Below are 25,537 nucleotides of genomic sequence, written 5' to 3' on the forward strand. Positions count from 1 at the left end.
CAGTTTTATTAACCAACTTTATTTCCAATAATTTATGGCAGTTAAAGCAAACTATTTCATGACTTGAGCTAACATAAGAGGCATATTACAAACATCCCCAGAGTATGCATAAAACACGTTCTCAGCAACATGTCCTGCAACACCACTGCGATAAAGGTGTTAAAAAACGTATGCAATTTAAACAGGGTGAACAGGGACAGTGAAGAACAAAACTTATATGGTTTGAGCTGCAGCAAATTAAAGAAAGACACAGACTGACACCTAATCTCTGTTCAAATTTCTAAGAAACAAAGGAATGACATTTTCTGTTGGTTTGACCTTGTTAATTGACAAACCGTCATCTTAAACATTAACACAAAGTCAAAACACATGGCATCTTAGACATGTACAGTGGCCTATAGTACACACAACACTTCCAAGCATATGTTCTAAAACAAAAAAAAGTGACAATTGGAGATAATTAATATAAGACTAGTAATTTATCAACAGTGAATAGATGTTAGCTGGGCTGTAGTAGGTCAAATTGTAACTAAAGACCCAGCATATTTTCAGTAACATACACCAGTCATGTTGTGAGCATCACCAGCTTTTACATTGTTGAAGTGCTTTTCTATTTTCAGCAGGTGACATGCAGACTGGTTTATCTGACAAGAAATGTGCAGGGCATGGGCACAGCAAGACCATTCAACTTCAGCCTGCTTTCACTACTTTACAAAGCAAAGACCAATTAAATATGTGCAAAAAACATATTGTGAATGTCTCCTCAGATAAATGCCATTTTCCTGTCACTGTTACAGTTTGAATACAGGCATTTGTGTTCTCTGTGTGGAAGTGCATTTGCTTTTGGAATTTCACAAAGCAGTGGGAAGACTCCACCACAGAGGCAAGACATGGTGAAGGGAAAGAACAGCTGGCATCTTCAAACCCTGCACACTGGAATATCAGCACAAGCTTTTACTCAATAGTCCAGTTAGAGTACAACACAAGTGCTCCTCACTGGATTCGTTTCCCACACCAACTTCAAACAGAACCAAGCAGTATTTTTTAATTCTGCGGCATTGACCACTCAAAATATTACACTGACACTTAGTGGTTAATCCTAACCTACAGAATACTGGATATTCAAAACATTTTTTTTTTGTTTTTGTTTTTGAAAGGTCCAGGAACTGTGCGTTTCATCGTGACATTTCACTCTTCCTCTCTGGCATTACAGTGTACAGAGGTCCTGATCTACAAGTCTGACATCAAATATGCTTTTCTGTGCGAATTACACTTACTGCTGAAGGAGAAAGATCAGGTGCAGTGCATTATTTAAAAGTCAAAATTACAAGCGGTTACTGTAACAGGAGATGTGGTCATTCTCCTCAGAAACAAATAATCAACACATCAATACACCGCGCGGATTAAGGGGTCTTACTTTCAGCTGCCAATGCATGTGTGGGCAATCCCGTTAGCCAATCACGTGATTTCTTCACAGCCCCAAGGGTTAATGACTAGCCACCACTGTTCTCTCGCTGTAAAAATCACACTCCCTTCAAACCTGGGTGTCAATTCAGCAAACTACAGGATGGAGAAGCGTCTGGGTGTAAACTTACAACGCGCCACTAGATGGCCTGTCCTACAATATCTGCTCCAAGGGAGACTTGCATCTATTGTAAACTAATAGCAATGCTAATGTGTGCAACCTTTTATCTTTTTCTTTTTTATATATCTTTTTTTTTTAAATCAGAGTGCAATATCCCTCCTTGGTATCTCAACCTACCAAAACCGCTACAAGCCGCACAAGCACCAATACAATTAGTGGTACAATTACTATGGATTTTATGATGGGGCAGATCCCCCCCCTCCCCACTCAAAATGTACCCTCCCCTGACCCTAATAAAGACATTTTCATACATAAAAAACACCTGCCACCAAGCTTTTATCCATCACAGAGATAAAGTTTGTTTTTTGTCATTAAGAAAATATATGTGGAAGTTAAATGAAAAATATACAATTATCAATACAATAGTTAAGATGAAGAGCTATTAGGTTTATGATGAATTAAAAAACATGGATTAGATTGTATCTCTTTCTCTTTATAGAGCATTTCGACTTTCTTTTCTTGGTTTATAGGCGAGAGGTAAAGTGTATAAAAAAGGCAACCTTTTTTCTCTCCAAGTCCTTGCTTTCCATCATGCGATTGCTTTTGCTTCAGGTAGGAATGCATCCCAGTATTTTATGAGCTAGAAGTGAAGAGATTAATAGATCTATTAAAAGGATGCACCAAGGAAGAGCATAAAGGCCTGGTTGTGTTTGTAGAGCAGTTATATCATCCAGGAAAGTGACAACATGCAACAAAAATGTAAAATTCTGCCTTTGGAAATTTACCAGTTCAGAAACATTAATCAAAATAATACTGTTATCATATAAAAGAAAACAAAAAACACACAATTAAAAAAAAAAAAAAACATACCTGTTGCTGCGAGCGCAGAAGAGATTCCAAATATTTGACTATCTGGTTTTTGAAGTCTCTGGCCTTTTCTTTCTGCAAAAATAAATCCAAAAAATGTCCACATCTGTATCTTTGTGCACTGTGTTCAAAAACCAAACATCGCTGTACAAGAGAGCAGATTTGCATAACTTACCTCAAACCTGAGTACCTCCTTGCGAACGGTGGCGGAGATCCTCTCAAAGTCTCTATCGTACTGAGTGACCTTGGCCTCCCACTACATGGGGAAACGAAGAGCATGCAAGCGGGAAACACTCAGCAACAAGACAGGAAATGAAGCCGAGAAGCGGCCATTATGTGCACAAATGAAAGCTGAAGTGGAAGGTGAGTGCAGCAACGGTGTGCGTGTGTGTGTGTGTGTGTGTGTGTGCGCGTGCACCTCACCTCGGCAATCTCATCCTTGGCCTGCTGCAGTTTGTCAGGCTTGTTCGCCCACAGCAGCTTCGCCTCGTTCTCCCGCTTCTTCTGCAACATGTTCTGAGCATCCTGCCAACGCTGCCAGGTCTTCATGCGCTGGTCAAAACAGCTCTGTGAACACACGCGTGTGCGCGCAGGCATAAATTATTCAAAATATACTTTATAAAGGGCGGATATAAAGTGTGGGGGTGAAATCTGAACGTGCACGCGGTTTCATAGAGTATCCTGTGTGTGTTGTAGTACAGCAGCGAGCAGGTGCACTGCGATGCGTTCCATACCCGCACGGACCCCAGCAGGCGGATGTAGTCCGCCAGCAGCTCGGTGAAGATGAAGAAGTCGCTGCTGGCCTGCTCTTGATGGAGCTGCTCGATCTTGTCCTCGACCTCAGCCAGCTGGGACAGGGCGCGCGACAGGGCGGTGTTGTCCTCCGAGCTGCCCAGCATCGCCACGCTCTTCGCAAACACAGCTGTGTTCCCCGAGAGCTCTGGGACAGAGGGACACAGCTGTCACACACCTTCTGGGGTCACCCTCACAAACCTCTGAGCTGGGCCATAGCAGGGGCTTCAGGCCTTCGGCTCAGAAGCCAGTTTACAAGACCTAAACCCCATGCACTTTAAGCACAGCAAGCGACACCCACCACTTGCAACACACAATTTACAGAAGACAGGTATCCATTGCAGAGGGTTAATCAAGAGTGGCCACTCAGGCATTGTGGCATTGTCCATGCAGAGAGCTGACAACTACAGGCTGGGTTTATCAGACACAGTCACTCCAGACTTACACCTGGTAGACACAGCAGTCTGCTCTTTGCAGAGCCTAAAGGGCCTCACCCTTCCTGTGGTTGACCAATGAGTCCACCATGACATGGAGTTTCCTGAGCTGCTGTTCCTCAACCTCCACCTCCTGGAGTTTCTCCTCAAACCACTGTAAGAACAAGGACTGCATGTCAACGCCAGAGGCCTAACTCAATTAAACATCCTATTCAATTCCAGTCTTGGTTCTGGACGACCTCCTGAATGTGCTTCATGATTGTATTGGGTTTACAAGTCATTTAAATGTGAAGACTTCTGAAATCAATAAACTGAAAGAAAATAAAATGGCATGCCTTATCAAAGTGTGGACTCACTGTCACCACCAGGAATCTAAAATGTAGAACAGTTATTCCAAATGAAACCAAACTGCCCAAAATAAAGTAGGAAAGCACTTACAATATCGGACTCATTCATTTTGATGGTCATCTTGTTGACAGCGTCTGTGGCCTTGTTGATCATCTTCAGGAAACCAGCCCCACTCAGGGTCTGTGTGCTCACCGCCCTGGGCAACTGAGACACACACAAATAAGCACACGCACACACACACACGCACACACACACAAGCAGGCCCAGGGGTTTTAAAGACAGTGCAGGGACAGCAGAGACGGGGCTGATTTACAGCATTAGGGTGGAATTCACACGTAGAATTTAATATGCAGTTCAGTCAGTGTATACCCAAGAGACTAACAGGCAACACGATATACTAAAATAGAACATTTTTATAATGTGCAGGTCACCACACCCTAAAAACCAGTGACATTTGTACAAAAGCATCTTTAAAGAAAGTGTAAGCCAACCCCTCTTCAAAACAAAGGGTTCCTACCTCATCTTTTTCCAGGAACTCACGGACATCAGGATCCTGTAACAGGGATGGGTGAAGGACCACTCTCTGGAGATACCTGTAGCACGAAACATTTCAGAGAAACAGCAAAGCACTGCACACAGCCAGGCTCACTGACCCAAATTAGATCAGGAACACTTTCTGGACAGTTTAAACGATGCATAACTGAGCAAAAATGAACAATGCTGGAGTGCTCAATGTGCGAATTAAGCTAGCTTCACTATTAAACCCCTCTGGTCTGCAGTGTGCATGTAGCCTGCTTATGCCAACTGCGCACAAAAGGTACATGCAGTGGCTATACAGCTTAACTAGTGGACTGGAAGTGAAAAAGTAGTGACTGGCAGCGCATGCCGAGGAGAGAATGTGCAACGGTCTCAAAAACGAGCAGAAGATGGGACAGGCCTGAAACTATGACTGGACATTAAAAAACTGCCAGAAAAATGTTTTTTGTTTTTTTAATGACTAAATAGAACTATATAAATGATTTAGGAGTAAACCAGAGTTGCAGGTTCAAGTCCTAGCTGGCACTGGCACAGTTGTATGCAACTGCCTGGGCCGGGTTTACTTATTTAACCTGAAGTGTTGCTGTAAACGCTAAGCTGTATAAATAATAAACATAAATGAATAAGGGCATAAACTACCCTTGGGTCTTGCAAGGAAATAAATAATGCAAATGCAATGCAAAAATGCCAAACAGGCAAAAGCGACTTGCATGAAGCGACATCTGTGCAGAACCGCAGTGCTGCCTAAAGCTCACCTTTCCAGAGCCGCTCTCCTCCTCTCCACAAACTCTGCACTGGAAGTGTCGTCTTTGCCAACTTTTACTTTGGTCATCCCTGTCAAACCAAATTATGCACCGATTACCACCCAAATGGCGACATGCGCAAGGACCAGAACACATTCATAAGAAAGCTGTCTCTCCCTAGACAGACGTAAACATCTTTGCATTATTTGATTTGGAACCCACAACCACGCAGCATGAGTTTTGCTCATCAAATTTGATGTCCTGGGTATTTAGCTGTCATCGCATAACTTGCAGTTACTGGTCAAAGACTGGAGAGAAAAGTAAATAAGATTCAAATCAGGTGAGCAAACTGGTGTTGTTTAAAAGAGTTGTCTGCATTACAAAATCAAAATGGTGGTGGTAAATCTAAGCTTATCACCACAGTTACTTTGAATCACAAGTGTCCATCATGATTTAAATTATAATGCTTCTCAAAGCATTCAGTGTTCTGACTGAAAAAGAAAAATGAAATCGTGACCAGTGATGGGTAGAGGCAGCAGACGGAAGGCTCTGGTTTGACCTTTGGGTGCTTAGATTTCTGAGAAAGCACCAAAACACTTGAGCTCAATGAGAATCTCCTTACCCACAATGCTCTTCTCTGGGGGCGGGGGCACGATGTAGCCATTCTGCGAGTGCTTCTCAGAAAGCTTCTCATAGAGCCCCAGGAAATCGCTGAACCTCCTCCTCACTGTAAACGTCTTACCCCTGAACATAGGCAACGTGGTCTGAAAAATAGGGCCAGCCATAAAGAAGCACTTGAGATCAAAGCAATCAGATCTGGCGTCTTCAGGATGATGTGGGGAAAATGAACTGACAGCATATCCAATGACACAGATGACTCAGCAAGTACCAAAAGCATTCAAAAATGATTCTAAAAAAAGCATTCTAAAATTCTCAAAACAAGGTGAATAAATGGGACTTTAAGAGCATGGATCATAACTCATTTCAGAATTCAGAAGTGTGGACATCCTTTGAAGACATCTTGATTCGGTACAATCCCAGATACGCACCTGTGTGGAAACTTTGTAGGCCATGTACGCATTCATGCCATCCCCTATAGGTCGAAAAATAAAAGGAAAGGGGAAAAAATATTTAAAATAAATAAAATGGTATCAAAGATGCACCCTCTGAAATTTTAAATATAGGCTGGATGCAAACTGTTCCACTTTCTAGTACAATTAGACCTCAGCTTAAATACAGATATTGTGCTGAATTATGGGAACTCAGCTGCAAGGAAACAGGCAGGCAAAGAGCCAAGTGAATGAGAAATTTGCTACGAGCGTAGCAGAAAAGAGCCGGTTAGACTGTGAATGACGCATGCATTTCCATTTCAGCTGGAGAACACAGTCACAGAATTTAAGGAGGGGGGGAGGAGGGGGTGGGGAACAGGAAAGGAAATCAACTAATAATATGGAAGAGGAGGGACGATGACTGCATTTACTAATTCGGAAAACTCAAGTTTTCAAGTTACGAAACAGCCCATGTAAAAACCAGATCCCAAAAAGAAAAACCCAGTTAAGCCCTTATTCTGAATATACACAAAATCCAAGTAAGATAGATTGAATATGCCTTGAAGAGTCAGAAAATGAAAAGCATGTAAACACCTTATTCCACTTGGAAGTCTAATACAAGGCCTGCACATGTACAGAGGTATCTTGTGTGAGGAAGTCAGCCAGTTAGTTTACAATGAAAATGTTGGGGCAAGCTCAAAGTCCTTACATCTGGAACGATGACCAGACAGAAGTACTCATTTCTGTATTACAATAATTAAACATTGTGTAAAACATGGACGGCAGAAAATATCAAAAGAGCGTGTTGTAGGGCTATCAACCTAAATGCATAAACTCATTCGATTTTTAATTACAATTGTTATTACAAAGGTTAAAGACAGGATGGCAGATGGGAAATGTGGTCATAGATCAGACTTATGTGGACTCCCACAGAAAATGCTATGTTAAAAAGGTTTAACATAGAAATTAATTGTAGGAGTTGCTTTGTTTCTTTGCATTTTGGGTTTTTCCTGCACAAATGAAATTCAGGAAAAAGAGTTTGTTCAACTAAATTATAATTGCACAGCCAACAGCATGAGCAAGACAAATAAGCCGATAAAAACCAATGAAAACTACTACTGATGGACCTTACAATGTTCAAATTAGAGCCATCTTAGTATTCTTCTCGAATGAGAATGTGCAATATGCTTACCGACTTTCTCTGGGTTGGTAACAGCAATATTCAGCTCAAACTTGTCCTCACTCTCCTCTTCCTCCAGCTGGATCAAAAAAAAAGTAATTACTGAACATCAACAACTGCAGCACTCACAGAACTGTGCTTCCCGCCTCCACGCATCTGCTCAACATCATGCGCATGAAAACAACAGGCCCCAATTAAACACAAAATTTAAATGTAATCATGCATTTATTTTTCTAGGTGCACAGAGACCAATAAAAGAGACGGACGAAACACAACCAGTATGAACGAGGTGCAGACAATCCAGTTAATTTATAATAAAGTCACAAACACTCCCACAGTCTAGTTATACTTCAATGAGATGGGCCTCCACTTGAGAGTCAAGTGTACAAGCGCATGAGGAGTGACTTTCTCCGTTTCTTAATCATGAGGCACTCAGGGATGACAGTGGTGCCCATCCAGACATAACTAAAGCTGGGAATACACCAAGCCAACAAACGGTCGACAACAGCAGGGGACCGAGCAACAGGGTAGTCTGCCTGGTGTGTGTGTGTGTGTGTGTATTGTTGCCTCTGGTTGGCCCTTGCAAAAGGCATCCGGACTGCACCGGTGTCCCAGATTTTTAAAAAAAAAAATATATATATATATATATATATAAAATTTAATTGGGCCCTTTCGGTTAGCCCTTCAAGCCAATCAGTGGGCAGCAGATTTTTGATGTGGGAGAAGGGGCGTGGGGCAGAATTGGAAGACAAAAACAAAAGGCTGGTGTCTCTGCAGCAAACGGCGATCTGTCTGGGTGTTGTGTGCTGTAACCATGGCATGTTGACCCGACGAGATGGAAGACAGGCTTCTGATCAAGGAGAGGACACCACTGAATTATGCTACAGAACAGGCCTACAGCGATAAAACGATTTGATCCAGACTTTGGCGCAAAATGGTGGAGGCTGTTGGATGTTTGGGGATAACCTAAAGTTTAATTCCAGTGTTAACCAGTGATAATGTGATGTGTCCACCTCCACCTGAACCGCCTGTAACGTAACCGAGCAAAGCATGCAAACGGGTGCGAACGAGGAGGCGGCCACTGGCGCAGTGTGGCCACTTTATCAGAGTCAGATCACACCTGACCAGCGCCGAGGCCCCCCGTGTTGTCAGCTCACTATCAAGCGTCCATCGGCTTGGGAGCATTCCCGGCTTAACACTCATTCAATTCCTGCTCTTCAGATTGAGCCCTGTCTGGGGGCGGGCACACCACACTGGGGGTGGCACCCTGCAGAAGGCCCTACCTCCTCCAGGGACTTGGGCTGCAGTTTTGATGAGCTGGGTGTGACAGAGACAGAGGGGACGGACGCGGGAGGCTTGGCAGGTTCTCTCTTCTTGCGGTCATTGGCCGGGCTGTCCAGGGACAGCTCCACTGTGGCCTCTGAGGAGAGAATGAGCAAACAGCAGAGTTCTGAACTGGATTCCATTCAATAGAACATTAAACAGATATCCTTCTATTCAATACAGTAACACTTAACACTTTATTCAGCCCAAAAGAAATGCTTAAACATTAGACCAGGAAAGATTACAAAATGACCAATTTACATGAAATGCAGCATGAACTATGAAATATTACTTGGCACTTAGCTTTCACATTTAAAAAACAGACTACTTCAATCACACAGGCAGCGCTTGGTCAACAAATAGGCTCAGAAATAGATTCAGCATTGAAAATCTGAACATACAATTAATTTGAAATGCGTTTTAGACCAACTTTGATTTTATGATTCATTAAATGAAGTAAGTGATGTGGCATGCTGCTTGTGGCATAAGAGCATAGCAGAGGCCCAGATTAGTGTGCTGCTGAGCACAGTTTTGCAAAACCATCAAGGGGCCTGCTGTATCCTCCTGAGGAAGTCACCACTGAGTCAATAAAGAACCTAATGATATACTGGGCTAAACAGTGTGCATGAAAGATGGTACAGAAAACACACAAGACATTAACAGAGAGGAAACTGCATTACATTTTTCAATTCAGAATACGATTACCCTATCTAAATCTCCAAAATGCTAGTCTATGACACCCAGGTTTTTAGTGCTTTCAAAGAAATTATATTCAATTCTTCAATTCAAAATGGAGCATGAAAGGGCTAGATTAACTACAAGGCTTCGAGAACATGTGATAAGCAGGACAGCTGCAATACTGACTGAATCAAAGACCCTTTTTACAGAAAACGAATACACATCCTGATTTAGTTAATGTGCATTTGTTAGTTTCCATCAGTGGTTCCCAACCCTGTTCCTGGAGATGTACTGTCCTGTAGGGTTGCATTTCAAACCTAATTTGACACACCTGATTCTACCAATTAGCTGTTCAAGGAGATCTCTAGCTGCTGAATGAGAAGTGCTTTGTAAGAACTGTAGTGAAAACCTACAGGATGATAGATCTCCGGGAAATAGGGTGGACACCACTAGTTTGTATCAACAGGATATTAACCAGGGTTATTTACAACACGGTGCTTTTCATTGGACCTGAGCTAGGAGATAAATTCTATTTGCCCCAAGATTCCAACATTGACAGGTCATGTGGCAGGATGTTTCGATGAAGGCATCTCTGGCCCTCTGAAATCCTGTTTCCCTCAGTTTGGCAGAGTCAGGGAAAGCAGCTGAATGCCCTGTAGCCAGATGCCATATTAAGAGATATGCAACTCAGAGAAAAATATTATATTTCACACATAAAAGGTTTTTCTAAACAGTAATATCCTGGAGTCCAAACAACAGCACAAAATCCACTCTGTCAGCATAAATCCAGGCAGGTCAGACTCCCAGATTAGTCATTATTAGCCAGTGTCAGTGGGGGGCATTTTCAGGCCTGCCTTCCTGTTCCTGTTTTGCAAAGATACACAGCTGAGACAGCAACTTCCTTATGTCACAGGACCATTGAAACCTACTATCCACTAACCCAGGAAACACGAGGAAGCTCTCAGATGCTGACTTGAATCTATGCACTTGTGCTGTATCTGAACTTAAAACTACCAGTCCAACCACAACCTCTGACAGGATTGGAAATAATGTTCTGAGACAGGACCTGGGAGATTAATCACAATTTTACTTGGGACTTAGCAGCCAGACGATTGTTAAAATGCAAAATCAAACTCCGTTAATTTGCAAACGGCACAGTGCTGGGAAGCATCCGACAGCCCATCCCATGTGAGATTATGCAGCCAAATGACTCTCAGCAGAGGTGTGGCTCCACACATAAAGTGTGCCAGGAATTCACAAGTAAAATCATAAAATCTGGAAATTCAACATATACTGGCTTTAGGAACAGTGGTTCTGTGTTTAAGGTACTCAAGAAAGCTTCAGATATGGGTGCCTTAATGTCGAGCTAAGGCAGTCATTATCAAAGGCTGTTGTACCTGCTCCTGACAGGTTAGCTTGGATTTCCTGGAGTGAAGAGGGAGCTATTTTCACAGGGCTTCTGTAAAGTGCACTTGTACTGGATATGCAAGTCCGACTAGACTGGTTTATAAACAAAACTAACCCCACAATTCAGTAGATACATGTAAAATGGTTGTTATCTTACTATCAGTCAGTCAATCTCAATTTTCCTGTTTTTTTTTTTTTTTCACATTCATGCATGTTCCAAGCCATAGGAACTTGCACGATTTGCTCATTCACCAACACATTCAGTTTTAACTGGTGGCTCAGACTGCTGACAAAAGGGTCTTCCACAACAATGCTGTAAGAGAAACTGCTAACTGTATCTAAAGTGGAGCTGAGAGCCTTTTCTGCATGTCTGGTGCTTTGTGCTCATTGGAGCCAAATGGTTGAAAGGTTGATAACGGATAAGTAGGTGACAAAAAGATAAGCCAAGGGGGTGGGGCGGGGTGTCATTCCAGGAACTGTGAGCTGGTCATGGTAGGAAGGTGCTGCACTAGTGTCAAACTTGGAAATAGAGGAGCAAGAACAGGCCAGAACAGAGACATGTTCAGACATGCACATTACAAGCTGTTGTGTGTGTGTGCTCTGTGTATGTGCTGGGTTAAGGCATGTTGCAAGGGTGTCATTACAGTGTTGAAGCAAAATAATAATTTTCAACATCTCACATAGCATTCTCCCATAACTTCAATAGGGAGAGCTGCCCAGACATTCAAAAATCTATTCTCAGCCGATCAGGTGGCAGATGAACATTGATAGACTAACAACATACCTGCAAATATGTCCTGCTCTTCATCATCTGAGTGTATGCCGTTTGTCTTGGAATTGGTTTGGGTGTTAGTCACGGTGTTACTGGTGGTTACAGCAGTGATGGTGGTGGTGGTAACAGACTCTTCACTGAAGATATCACCTGGAGGTTCGTTGAAAATATCAGTTGGCGGTTCACTGAGGATATCAGTTGCCGGTTCACTGAAGATATCAGTTGGTGGTTCACTGAGGATATCAGCTGGTGGTACACTGAGGATATCAGTTGGCGGTTCACTGAGGATATCAGCTAGGGGTTCGCTGAGGATATCAGTTGGCGGTTCACTAAAGATATCAGCAGGTGGTTCACTGAGGATATCAGTTAGCGGTTCACTGAAGATATCAGCTGGTGGTTCACTGAGGATATCAGTTAGCGGTTCACTGAAGATATCAGCTGGTGGTTCACTGAGGATATCAGCAGGTGGTTCACTGAGGATATCAGCAGGTGGTTCACTGAAGATATCAGCAGGTGGTTCGCTGAGGATATCAGCAGGTGGATCACTGAGGATATCAGATGGCACTTTGCTGACATCACTTTCCTGCACAAGTGGCTCGATCTCAGCTTGTACTGGAATGCTCTGTAGAAATTTAAAATGATACAATAAAGATCATGCATACAAAAAACTCAAGGTTCTAATCCCAGAGAGGCCATAGCCACTGTACCCATGAACTGTAATTAGCTTTTAATGCTACAGAGAATATCCCCTAAAATGTCCAGTTGTATTAGTAACTGTGGGTAGGGGCATGTTCTACATCTGTCACGCATGGAAAAGGCATAGAAAGAATAATTTTTTGATGCATGCCCTTGGCAACCCACTACAGACAATTACTTTGGAGTATAAAAATGTAGGGCAGACAGGTTGTTTTTAGATCATGCACAGCAACTTCAGGTGGAGCAGATTATTTCACATAGACAGCTGGAGACAGTCTCACTATCCTTCAGTACTCTCTGACATTAGGTTTGGAAACAAAATTCTGACTAAAAACCTGTGTTTGATGACCTCAAATACTAAAGAGCACAGATTTTTCTTGGCTACATATGTGGGTGAAGCTGTAGAATAAAAGGGAGTAAAAGCTTAATTCCAGTCCGCACTATTTTGTACAGAGATGTTATCTCTTCGCCATCTAATATTACCCTTTTTAAAACACAATAAGAGCAGCTAAAGGGTGTGCTGCCCTTAGAAGTGATCGGTAGCCCACCAACAAGCATTTTCCTTACTATAAGCCACCAAGCACAACAGGAAAGGCAGTATTCAGAACTGAGGCATATCTCTCACTGATGATTACTGGAAGACTGCAGGTTCCTGGGTTGTGGACTCAATGGAGCAGGAACTCCCACACTGGCTGGTTTAAAGCCACCTGTAGCCAGACAAAACTAATACAATCTGGTCCCACCACTAAAGACTCCCTCTCAAAGCGAGCACAGGACAAAAGCTCAACTCTGCAACATCTTGGCTAAAGGGCCCAGCGTTAAATGATGGACAGCACCTTCACAGACTGGGGAGCCCTAATATCATACTTTCCAAATGCATTTATAGCATAGGCATTTCTGTTAGCATTTACCAAATAATATCTTGGACTTTAAGTTCTCTGCAAAGTGTCAAATGACTCAGCTCAGTGACCACTTCCTTTAGGATTAGATTTAAACCTCTTACATTATCAGGTCCCACACCTGCAGCAAAAAGCCAGTCCCACCCATACTTACAAAAAAGGTAACATTGGTTTGTTTGTCAAACCTTAAAATATTCCTTTCTGACCACATCTTTTCAAAAGAATATCCTCTGCACAAGTCTATTATCGCCATACACATCTCCTGTTTGCTGGTATCGGTCCATGGCTTAATCTTAACTAAATTTCCTTTCAGTCAATTTGGCAGCAGAAGTCGAAATAGCTGCTTATTGAAATGATCTATTAAACAGCCAACTGTGGTTGGCGGAAAACTATACCGATACTAAGAATATACAATAAAATAACCATTTCATCTTGTGTACAATTTTACAACAGTCGTGTGTGCGATACATCGTTCTGCGGGCTGACTGTAAACATGCCCAAACCCTCTCAGGGTTCGAGGATACAAAAATCCATGTAAGATATCAAAAATACGTCATTTTCTAATGTAGGTTGGTTGTTAATGTTTTAGATAGTCAACACGAATTGCTTGAGCGCTGTGGTAACTGTATTCAGGAGGCGAAGTCTTGTAGAATCAACGCTGGACATTCACCTTCAATTCAATTTCATATAATTTCATGCTAACGGCCTGCTGAGCAGAATTCGGAGCAAACAGTTAGACGGAGTAGTCTAAAACAGTTTGGATTTGTTAGCCCCAAACATACTTCTTATATTCCCAAGCCCGTTGAATTCGTGTCTAAGGATATAAAGCATGGAATATAGACTAAGTTAACAGAATTTAGCCGGTAACCTGGAGGTCCACTGAAGAATGTAGTTAGGCTGCTGTCTGTGTGTATTATTATACCGTTTGCAAGTTAATCATTTAGCTAGCCAACCAGCTATCGCGCTACATACATCCCTCTGCTTCTGGGCGACTCAGTGTGGAACAATAAACGTAGCAACAAACCACAACACGTTACAACAGTCACCCTTAACACGGCTGTTTTTTTTTTGTTTTTGTTTTTTTTGCAATAAACTGGAGCAAGTTGCTAATCAGCTAACTAAGCTGCCGATGGGTGAAAGAACTGGAGATGATGTCAATTGTTAGCTGAGGCACTGTTCCGTTCCCTTTCTGTAGTTAAATTATCAGATCAGATAAAACACTTATCGTTAGCAACGTTCATTAATTGCCCACACAATGAAGCAGTTCTGCTTCCCAGTTCAGCAAATATCTGACAAACAGCATTAACATTAGTTGCTAACTGTTGGCTACGATAGCTAGCTACTATTATTACTAAGGTAGCTAGCTAGCTACGCGGAACTTGCCTGTTGGTGTTGGCCATTTTCAGGCTTGCTTGCCATCTGACCAGCAAAAAATCAAGCAGTTTAGGTTGTAATGTTATTTTAGCAGCCATGCATAAACATCGAGCACCCGCAAACGATGTCTTGCTTGTCTGTAACGTTACTGAATTTTAATGGCAATCCAGGCGCATTCATAGGCCTAGCTGGCAAAATGTATCGCAGCCAACAACAGTTAGCAAACTGGGTGGACACAGAGGAACTTTTCGCGGACACTAGATCACTCCAATAGAACACAAAGTCTCCTATTTACACACACAGGAACATTCAAACTATCCCTGACTTACTTTGCCGGTGAAGATATCCTCTCCTTCGTCGCTGTCTCCATCTCCAGTTTCTGGGTCAGGTTCTTGATCTTCGGATTCGGGGAAGGGAGGGGGACTACGCTCTGAACTGGCCGCCATCTTTATTCAATGCAACTGGCTGGAGACTGCAGCATCGTAAAACTTATTGGACGCGGAGATCAGGAAAAAAAACTTTAAAGGGGAAACAATAAATACAACGACATCTGCTGGTAACAAGGAATGCATAGATAAAAAGATAATGAGTTACTAGCGTCAACCAGTTTAGCAGATTGCTTGACTTTAAAGTTACAGAATTTTGCCTGCAAAATATTATTTAAAATGATTATGCACACAATCAAAACATCGGACTATCAGATTAAATTACGAATACGGTATTTTCAGAGACGTTTAACGTATTTATTTCAAGTAAAATTTTCTAGATTAACGTGAACAACCGATGTCAACTTGTTGACATAGCAAAAATAAGCTTATTTAGAATGAATTGCAGTTGAGAGGTATCTAAATTATGGATAAATCGATGTAAATAATATAGAACTAACAGCAAATGAACAGCAGAAATCAAGATTCCACTATTTCTAGCTAACTTCATTTATATGATCTGGTGCATGCATGTGTTTTTGTCGACAGGAGGAGCCTTCTCTTTTGTGGACTGTAGTTCTGCAGAATGTTGACAGTTCCTCGCAGTGAAAATGAGAATATCGAGAATATTCTCTGTGACTGTATTCGTGATTCCTTTTCATATATATGAAAAGGAATCACGGATTTCTGTCCCTTTCGTAGTCGTCGTCATGAACACACTTCAGGTGAAGGCGTAGTTACAGTAGCTAACTTGAACCGATATCTATTCGGTCACTGAACTGTATGTGCACGGAAATGGAAATGCGGAAGTACGAAAACAGGGTCTTCCGCACACGGGGCTCCTCCAGTGCCCCCACTTCGCAAAACAGAGCCGCCTGTGGCTTGCTATTTAAAAGCTAACTGGACTCTGGTTTATCTACATTGCTTAAGTTTAACCTTACGTAACGAAAATCGATGTCGAGATGTATTTCGGAAGTGCTTGGCGATTCAGCTCGAGAGCCGCTGCTTCCAACTCGTTTGGAAGATTCAAGCCAGGACTCGGATGCAGAAGGTATATATTTAGGAATGACAGGCTTCATAATGTCAACATCAAAACCAGTCAGATAAGGAGAAACATTACCCTGCTGAATATTGGAACTTTCATATAAGGATGTATGATATGTTCAGAAGATGACAGTTAGTCGCACAAAGAACAATTCCGTAATTTTTCCACAACGCACGATATTAGATAACCAAATGCTTTAATATCTCATTTGACTTCTGCAACATTATTGTTACAGCTGTAACATTACGCTCAGAGCCATTTACTCTATATAAACATACACTCTCATCCAGGGTGTTTCGCAGCTTACTGTTCTGCATAAATTAATTTTCAAACATTCAAAAACATTTCGGAGTATGTAGGCTACCTTGCTGTATACAACAACGTGTCCTACTTCGGATTACATCCTGAACATAACGGACTTTTCTTTGAGTTATGTCTAATGCGTGACATGTCAAATTAATTTTAAGATGTAAGGATATGACTGCAGTTTAAAAATTGGTAGCTTCAGTCGTCTGGCAACATTTATTACCAAATTAATTTTGATATGTTCATCACTTAAAATATTACAGTGACAGTAGTCTTTGTCAGTGTTTGCTTTCCCGGGCTTTGTTTTGCTTCCCAATTCACATGATCAAATTCTAGTCACCCCATTTAAGAGCCTTGTCAGTTAAATAACTAATTAAAACAATGTTTCAAAGTTTTTTAATATATAAAATTTGTTGACATGAAAAATAGTGCAACAAATAATTACATTTCACATATAATATGGTTTTCTGATGTTGAATGTGGTTTCACTTTGTGCTGTATATTTCAATCACACAATTATATTTAACTGGATATGCTATAACTTTTACTAAATTAGTTATATTAAAGTAATTTAAAAACAAGGTACATATTAACAAGCTATGCATGTTGTTAATGTGTTGCAGGTGAAGTTGTTTTTGAACGAATTTACACAAGTGATGGTGAGAAGAGGGAACTAAAGAAATTGTCTTATGAAGAGGCAGTTGAAGCAGCAGGTGCTGTATCACAGTTTCTTACTATACCATTTACTGTGAATTTGTTCTTGGATTGTTTTGTAACACTGGGCCTTTAATGACTATTTCATTTAAAATATTTTAAAATCTTTGTCTGAAGTGTTCAAAGTAAACAACAGAATGCGCAAGTCAGTGGGTGTCTCAGAAAATGTAAAAAAAGATATTGTTTTTTGTTCTCTTGCACCCCACCCCAAACACACACACACACACACACACACTAGGTTTTGGCTGTTTCCATGGCCTTCTGTTGGTGGTCTGCGGATGGGCTAACGCCAGCGATGCGGTGGAGATCTTGTGCGTGTCATTCCTGTTGCCCACAGCGCGGTGTGATCTGCAGCTTGGCTCTGCAGACATGGGGCTGCTTACTGCCAGCATGTTCCTAGGTACACACCCTGTGTGTTGCTTCGTATGGGTCCCTCATGTGGTTTTCTAGCTCAGTCTTGAAAGAGTACATGATCTTTGAATCGGTCATGAGTGATCTTTAAGCATTTTGAGACTAGAGTATTTTCACCTTAGGTCTATTTACTGAGGCGTAAATAAAGTTAATTTTGATTGAGAGTCTATAAATCTGTCATTACATGCTTTACATGGGTGTTCTGGGATGCCGTTTATTAATTTGCTGTATTTACAAATAAAGATGGTCCAAAAACTCTGAATTATTACTGGAATGTTGGTGCCCTGCCTTGCAATGAATGTTTGAATTTAATTTGTGTATGTTCGTGGGAATGTGTACCTTTTGTTCATTGCACCCTCTCTGTACTGGCATGTTTGTTAGGCCAGTAACTAGTAGACAGTTATCATATTGCACATGTTATGGTTTGCATTTGCCTTTGCTTGATAAGGCCTAGGCGTGACTGAGTTTAGGCTTCCAGAGCTTCAAATTAGTTTTAAAACACATGCAAATATTTTAAATAGAAAATTGCTGATGAGGACATATTCTGCATACATGTGTTTTTGAAGCACTTAGCAGATTTCACTCCCTTGTTTGAATTCAAGGTCAATACGCTCCACCGCAGTTAAAAATAAACTGCATTCACACCAGTTTCAGTTCTTCCTTAGCCCCTCTGTTTAAACAGTATACTGATATTTTAGCCTTCTGTGCTTTATTGTAACCTTAGCCTGAGATTTTTTTATGTGGCAATTGGAAGTTGGACTGGTTGGAGCTGAATAATCCATATTTGGTAGCCAAGAGGAAGATTTGTTTTTGAGAAAACATACATTAAAACTGCATTGGAAAGGAAAACAATCCAGATTAAACAAATACCACCTATCATGTCTATATAGGCCGATCACACAAATGGCCATATGTTCTGTGGTAGAGTGGATTTCCTGATAAATATAGTGGATGGTTGTTGTAGTGAGATCTTGGACTGGTCATGGGCACCTTGAAAACTGATCGTTCTGCCACAATCTTGATCTGTGCTCTGCTGCCTTGCCTGTACGGTTTGATTTTATTCTAATCTGGCTTCTATTTGTGCAGGAATGATGGTTGGTGGATACATGTGGGGCTACCTTGCTGATCAGAGTGGGCGCAAAAAAGTCCTTGTGATCTCCCTGGCTGTGAATGGCGTGTTTGGGGCACTGGCAAGCCTGGCACCCTGGTTCTGGCTGTTCCTGGCACTGAGGTTCATCAGTGGGGTGGGGTAAGAAGCCACCTGATACTCACCTTGCTGCCATCATCTTTTCAGACTGTGAAATGCAGTTAGCCTGTCCATCATAGCTCTGCATGTAGCCCTTTGGTGAGTGACTGTTCTCCTGTCATCTGTCTCAGGGTGGGTGGCTCCATCCCAGTCATCTTCTCCTACTTTTCTGAGTTCCAGCCGTGCAGCAGGAGAGGGACCATGATCAGTGCTCTTGCCACTTTCTGGATGGCAGGAAACATACTGGCAGCAAGTAAGGGGCTGAACGGCTTTCACACATTGTATTAGCTAATTATTTTAGGGGTTACAGGCTTTACACAACTTTTCTTGATTGTTTCAGTCTATACCTGTCTATAAATATGTGCAGTTTTCTGTTTCCACATTGCATGATTGCAGTGTTAATATAATTTAAAATATAGGATATCATAGGATAAAACATGGACTGGTTTTGGGCAGGTGTGAAATTTAAGATGGAGCCAGACTTGAACCTAAGGATATTGTATCTAAACCTGATTGGAGCATACACACAAGATACATTTTAAAGTTGACCTATTGATTCAAATCAGATAACACCAAATACTGCTCCTTGGCATATTATACACAACACTAAGCTGGTCTAATAGGCTAATGACCAATTAGATGAGCATTAAAAGAAAAATAAAACATAGGCTAGAGGATAGCCTATTGATTACATCCCAGGCAAAAGCCTTTGCTTTATACTACCACGCTCTTAAGTTAAAATGATACACCAATCTATTAAAAAACAATAAACAAAAACACTCAAGTGAAGCCACAAACACAACTTAAATATTCAGATTGCATGATTGTAAAAAAAAGAAGTCCAAATATAGAACTACTGTTCTAAAACTATATGCAGATAAAAATCTAAATCTGTAATTTGAACCTCAAAATAAGCATGTCATATATTTCCACCACCTTCCACTAGCTCATTTTCAACTAAGTGGCAACCTGCTTTCATGCTTTCCTTGTGAAACAAATGTAATGCTTAAGGCAGTGGCATGAAAGTGCTGTGTCACCATGAGAGAGAGAGAAAGAGACAGGGAGGGAGGGAGGGAGGGAGGGAGTGAGTGCGAGAGAAAGAGACTGACCATTGTGTGGCACATGGGACCAACCAGTACAAGGAAGAGTGCTTGAGTTTTGTATGCCTTGGCGCCTTGCAGCCTTGTATTGTGCGCCTGTGTATGCATAGGAACAATTGTGTGGCAGTGCTTCATTAGCCTATGAATTCACACCTACACGGCACGCCTTCTGCAGTGAGGGGAAATACTGATGAGCGGAAGCAATGGTCGTAGGAGGGCAGATGCAGTGAGGCTGTTGCTGTAGGCGCTCCGTTAAAATGCGTGGCATCTGTTCATCTCGTCTTGCCTTTGTGAATTTATTTGTGAATTCTCCAGAAGGATCACATGAAAGTGAGTGGCACATGTTATGCTGTTCATGCAAGTTCTGAATTTCACAGACATTGCAGATAATTCTGAGGTTGTGCAGCTATTAAACTCTTGCAAAACAAACCTGGGACATTTACAGTGCCACTGAGAGGTTTGTTGAGCAGAGGAGTGGGAGGACTTGGAAGCAATGTATTTGCCTTAAACAATAATCAATTACTGATCATTTTCCATTGAAATAATCTAATGGAGCATACAGGTACTGCCCGGTCACCATATGCTGGACTGCATAAAAGCCCCACTGTTGGAAACTGGTCTTGGGATAAACTAGTGCCAGTAGCCTGCCTACACATGGTTTTATGTTTTTCAGACTGTAATGAGGAAATAAGTGAGGATAGCTCACGCCCTAAGAGGTAGCATCGGTCTTAATGAGGGTAATTATTGTGCTACTAAATTGTAATTGTGGGTGCACCTAGGAACAATAACTTCAGCATGGTGTCAAGGGGTGCTATTGTTCTCCATTGTCAGTTTTTGGTGGCTGTGTGTAACTCTCTCCTGCCGTCTGTGCACAGGTCTAGCCTGGCTGGTCATTCCCAGCACCTCTTCCAGGTTCATGCTGGGCTCGCTGGACTTCCAGAGCTGGAGGGTGTTTGTGGTGCTCTGCTCCATCCCCAGCCTCTCCTCCGCCTTCATCTTCAGTCTGGCTATGCCTGAGAGCCCCAAATTTCTCATGGAGGTACTACTTATGGTGGACAGTGTGATTACTGTATCAATACTTATTTGCTCATATTTCAGGCATGAATAGGCCCCTTATGTGTACAGCGGTGTGTTGGTACTGAGCAAAGAATTATTTGTGCAAAATAAGAAAAGTTATTTTAAGCAAAAGCCTCACTCATAAAATTCTTGGTGTAGTATTGTTGTTGTTGTGGAAAGCAGCAGGAGACGTAGGATAAACAGAAATAGAGAGATGAATGGGTGCTGATTGGCCTTGGGGGGTGATTGGGATTAATCACCAATTTCTCTTCCATCTGTGCTCCTTACAAAACCATTTAGAGATCTAATTGACACTCTTAGTCATCTGTCTCTAAAGCAGATGTCATTTATCTACACAGTTTGTGTATTCCTGCTTCAGGGGCCTGTCTTATCACTTTGCAGTATATATACTGTATCAGCAATGTTTGAGCCGCATACACATTTCAGGACATCCGGGCAATCTTTTATAGAGGTAGCTTAAGTGATTTCCTGCCTAACTTTCAGGCTGATTCTTAAGTGTGGCTTTATTAGTTAAGGAGGAGCCAGGCTTATTTCTTATTCTCTGCCAGGCTTAATAATGCCTTTCACTATAAAGAGCATGCATAAAAACTGCACAATCTGCGTTTTATTTTACCGTGCTGTGAGGAAGGCTTCAGTGGAATGCAATAAAAACGCACCTGGCTTTACTTAAGAGTTTGGCCCTTTTATCAGACAAGGACAATTCAGACAAACTTTCAGATCCTTTTTCAAAGGCACCCTGGTAAAATGGCTCCCTCAGCGCAGTCTCTGGTCTAAACAAACAAGATTTGCCTCAAACTCTTCCTTGGCTTCTTTCTGCACAGGCTGGACAGGAAGCAGAGGCCCTGGAAGTGTTCCAGATGATGTTTAATCTCAATCACAAAGGCAGTTACAAGTCATTTCAAGTATGTGGAAAAAACTTGTTTTTTCTCTTCCTTTTACTAGACTGTAGTTTCTGACACAGTCAGCAGTCAGAAGCTACCCTGAGCACCTTGGGGTACTAAACATGCTCATCGCTAAACATGCTAAAGGGTTAGAGCTCTCTTGCTCATCTCTCATCTTTTTATGCTGTGATAAAGTTTTGTTACTAATGTTCACTTATTTTATAGTTCTCAGTAATCGATGGTCCCGATGAGACATCTCTTCATTATTTAACACAGCATACCGAGTTTCTATATCTGGTATGCTGCGTGGCACAAATTATTTTTAACAGACCAGGCCAAGCTTAATTGAGTGCTGTCATTCAGAATTATGTGATCCAGTATACCCTGTTTATGGAGGCTGGGGTGACCTTTTGCCCTGGGGATGTTTAGGGCATAAAACTAATTCTGACGGTTCAGAGATATTGAACTGTATGGATGGGAGATCGGACAAAAATAGAATGGCTAATGTATTCAACAAAAATAGAGATACCATCATTTTAACAGCATGTCTTTGGGTAGATGTGAACCAAAGTGGATTCAATCAATACAACGGTTTTCCACATTTAGTTGCTCTAAATTCCACTTTGGATTATTAGTAGTGAATTTTATAGTGCTTATTCTTGATAATCTAATACAAACAGATCTATTGTAAAGGCAGATGTTTACTCTGTGACTGGCAAATACTTCACTTATGGTTCCATTTCCTGCTGTATATCTGTTTTTCTGTGCATTCTGCTGTTGGCCCCCTAGTGGCCGACCCAGGTGCTGTAATAGTTGTTTGAACCATCGTCAGTTTTCAGGAGAACACCACCAAACTTGAATAAGTTTAAGCCATTCCTGCCTTTTTCTGATCCCAAGTTCTTATCTTTTGAGTACTATTCTGTTTCTATAAAGACCTGGAATAGTTCAAACTGCCACGAATGAGAGTTATTTCCACTTCTTTGGAAGCACTAACAAAAAAGCACCATGCAGAAGAAGCCATTATAAATAATACAGGCCATATAGCTCGTGAGTGAATCGAATATCTGTCAAGTCAGCACTGCAAAACATTCTTAGGACACAGAACACAGTGCTGTATGTACACGTGCATTACCTTCCATGCCACAGAGATGCAGTGAAACTGCTGTGTTGTGTCCCCTCTCAGATAACCGGGCTGGCCATCACGCTTGGTTCTGAAAGAGAGAGGGCAGAACTAGCCAGAGGTTCAGGATCACATCGCCTCACTCACCTTTTAAAAAAGGTACTCCAAAAAGAGCCATGTTTCTCCTGCTCACTGTGGGGTTAGGACAAGAATCCTGCATCAAATAACACTGATTTGGTTTGTGTGGTATGGCAGAAAGTATGAAAGTACTGTTGAAATTATGCTCTCGTTCTCTTGCATTTAGGGTCTGAGGCCAATCTGGCAGCTTTTCACCAAGCCACTCACAACAAGAAGCAATGTGCTGATCATCATTTTCTTCTGCATATCGTTTGGGTAAATAGCTCATCTGTATTTATGAAAGCCTGCCCTGCATATCCATTAGATTGTTTCATAGAATAAAATAATTGATACTAAAATTATCTAAGAGTGCTGTAATGCTAACACAACACAGAGGTGTCGCAGGCCAGTTTAGGAAGAAGCGGGAGTTTGATAGTCACTCACCCAGTCTTGGTCTGCAGCTATTATGGCCTCTGGATGTGGTTGCCAGAGCTCTTCAAGAGGACAGCGGATGGGGGCTCCCCGTGTGCAAACACGTCCCGCCCCTCTGGCCCTCGGTCCAGCGAGAACGAGAGCTGCTATCCTGTCAAAACCACAGGTGAGGACTGGGCTTGCACAGCAAAAGGAGACATCAGAAGAATGATAATGCATGAAATACAGTAGATGTTCTGGTCAAATGCTTTTGAGCAGTAACAATTCTTTCTACTCGGAGTATGTATTAACACACACTTCAAATGACTACATGAAAAAATTCATAACTTGAAGCAGAGGCATGAAATCATCCGTTACCTATAGTGCTCTCCATTTCACATTTGATTGTTGAACACCACATGGTTTAAGGGTACAAAATGTTCCTTAAAAAAAAAGTAAAGCCCTGAATACGTTTTTACAGTTTACATGGAGGGCTTCATCACAGCAGCTTCCAACCTACCTGGAAACATCTTCACTATCCTGCTTATGGACTTTGTTGGAGGGAAGATACTACTTTGTGAGTAAAATGAGGGAAATACATTTTTCAGACAGATTGCCACTTTTATTAAAGCATGACGATTTGAAAAGTATTAGGTCCACTGCAGACCCCCCCCCACCACACATTATTTCTCTTTTCTTAGCATGCAGTTTGCTGCTGTCAGGCATCAGTGTGTTTTTCATCTGGCTGGTGAAGACTAAAACACAGAGCCTGGTCATGTCCTGTGTGTTCAGTGCAGTCTCTGTCATCTCCTGGAACGCCCTAGATGTGGTCAGCACTGAGCTGTATCCCACCCACTTACGGTACATTCCTCTCCCGACTGTGTGCGTGTGTATATACAACATTTAACATCACTCCAAGGGGGCCTGACATGGCTGGAAAGCCCATGGTCCAAATGCCAACTGTGGATTAGAGCCCCATGTTGTAATGCGTCATCTGTAGCATTGCCCTGGGAGGGGCAGTATCTCTTTGCACTTGCACTCCCCGCTTCCCTGAGCATTAGGAACTGCAGTCCCTTGGGTGTGCAGTGTCCCTACTCCAGCAGAGTAGTCCTGTACTGTAGTTAAGCTTAAAAGAACCTTGTTGCAAAGTTCCCTCCCAAACTGGACACTGCACAAATGGCAAGGGCCTGGTAGATCATTTTATTTCTTAGAAAAATTTTGGAATGTTTAAAGTATTGCAGAATTTTGGCCCTGCATTAATGCGCCAAAGTCAGGTTTGTTTTGTTAATCTTCCAGGTCCTCTGCGCTTGGCTTCTTCACTGGAGTGAGCAGGATAGCGGCCATCTTGGGTAACCTGGTCTTCGGGCAGCTGGTGGACTCTCACTGCGCTGTGCCTGTGCTGCTGGTGTCGGCCCTGCTGTTCACGGGAGGCCTGGCAGCACTGCGACTGCCTCATACCAGACAGACCGAGCTAACCTGAGAGCCACTGGGCCAATCACAGGCTTCCTCATCTGTGGCCTTGAACTGAACACTAAAATTAACATGCTGGCTTTGGAATATTTTTTTATTTGTACAGAGAATTTTTTTTTTTTTTTTTTTGCAGTGTCTTGATTCCAAAAATGCACTTTAGGAGCATCTGTACCCTTTCTGAAGTATTAGGTTCTAGTTTCAGTATAGATGAGGCATTTAAAGCAGCATTCATATTGCACTTTTAATATTTTCCATGATTTTGTCAGATGGAAGACAATGTGACCGCAATAGCGAAGTTTAGACAACACTATGATGCAGAGATTAAATTTGCGGGCAGGGAGCATGAATTTTGTATCAATTTCAGTACCTACCAAATCTTTGAGTTGGGAGGGGGGGTCTGGAGGACATTAAGGAGTGGGATATTTGCCCAAAAAAACAAATTTTCCATAATGAAGCTACTTAAGGACCAAGCTGTAATGCACGTGCTGATTTATGATGGCAGCAAATAAAACCATACAAGTCCACACAAG

The 25,537-nt window shown here is 41.9% G+C and overlaps 2 protein-coding genes across 2 annotated transcripts; one reads left to right on the plus strand and one right to left on the minus strand.

The window, feature by feature from the left end:
* Positions 1–15,173, minus strand: snx1a (sorting nexin 1a). The gene is made up of 15 exons (XM_064312268.1): positions 15,014–15,173; positions 11,728–12,337; positions 8,819–8,955; positions 7,548–7,614; positions 6,356–6,399; positions 5,929–6,070; positions 5,319–5,397; positions 4,544–4,619; positions 4,117–4,230; positions 3,739–3,832; positions 3,187–3,392; positions 2,876–3,019; positions 2,628–2,708; positions 2,456–2,527; positions 1–2,225 (listed from the first exon to the last, which is right to left on the minus strand). The coding sequence occupies exons 1-15, from the start codon at positions 15,128–15,130 to the stop codon at positions 2,175–2,177; spliced, it is 2,034 nt and encodes a 677-aa protein (XP_064168338.1). The 5' UTR covers positions 15,131–15,173; the 3' UTR covers positions 1–2,174.
* Positions 15,174–15,629: 456 nt separating this feature from the next.
* On the plus strand, positions 15,630–25,536 carry sv2 (synaptic vesicle glycoprotein 2). Its single transcript, XM_064312270.1, has 13 exons — positions 15,630–16,160; positions 17,084–17,173; positions 17,413–17,574; positions 18,672–18,834; positions 18,963–19,084; positions 20,807–20,970; positions 21,830–21,910; positions 23,073–23,168; positions 23,314–23,402; positions 23,588–23,724; positions 24,019–24,114; positions 24,239–24,398; positions 24,834–25,536. The coding sequence occupies exons 1-13, from the start codon at positions 16,064–16,066 to the stop codon at positions 25,015–25,017; spliced, it is 1,641 nt and encodes a 546-aa protein (XP_064168340.1). The 5' UTR covers positions 15,630–16,063; the 3' UTR covers positions 25,018–25,536.
* Position 25,537: the final 1 nt, after the last annotated feature.

The sequence above is a fragment of the Anguilla rostrata genome, chromosome 16 (genome assembly GCF_018555375.3).
Source record: "Anguilla rostrata isolate EN2019 chromosome 16, ASM1855537v3, whole genome shotgun sequence".
NCBI lineage: Eukaryota > Metazoa > Chordata > Actinopteri > Anguilliformes > Anguillidae > Anguilla > Anguilla rostrata.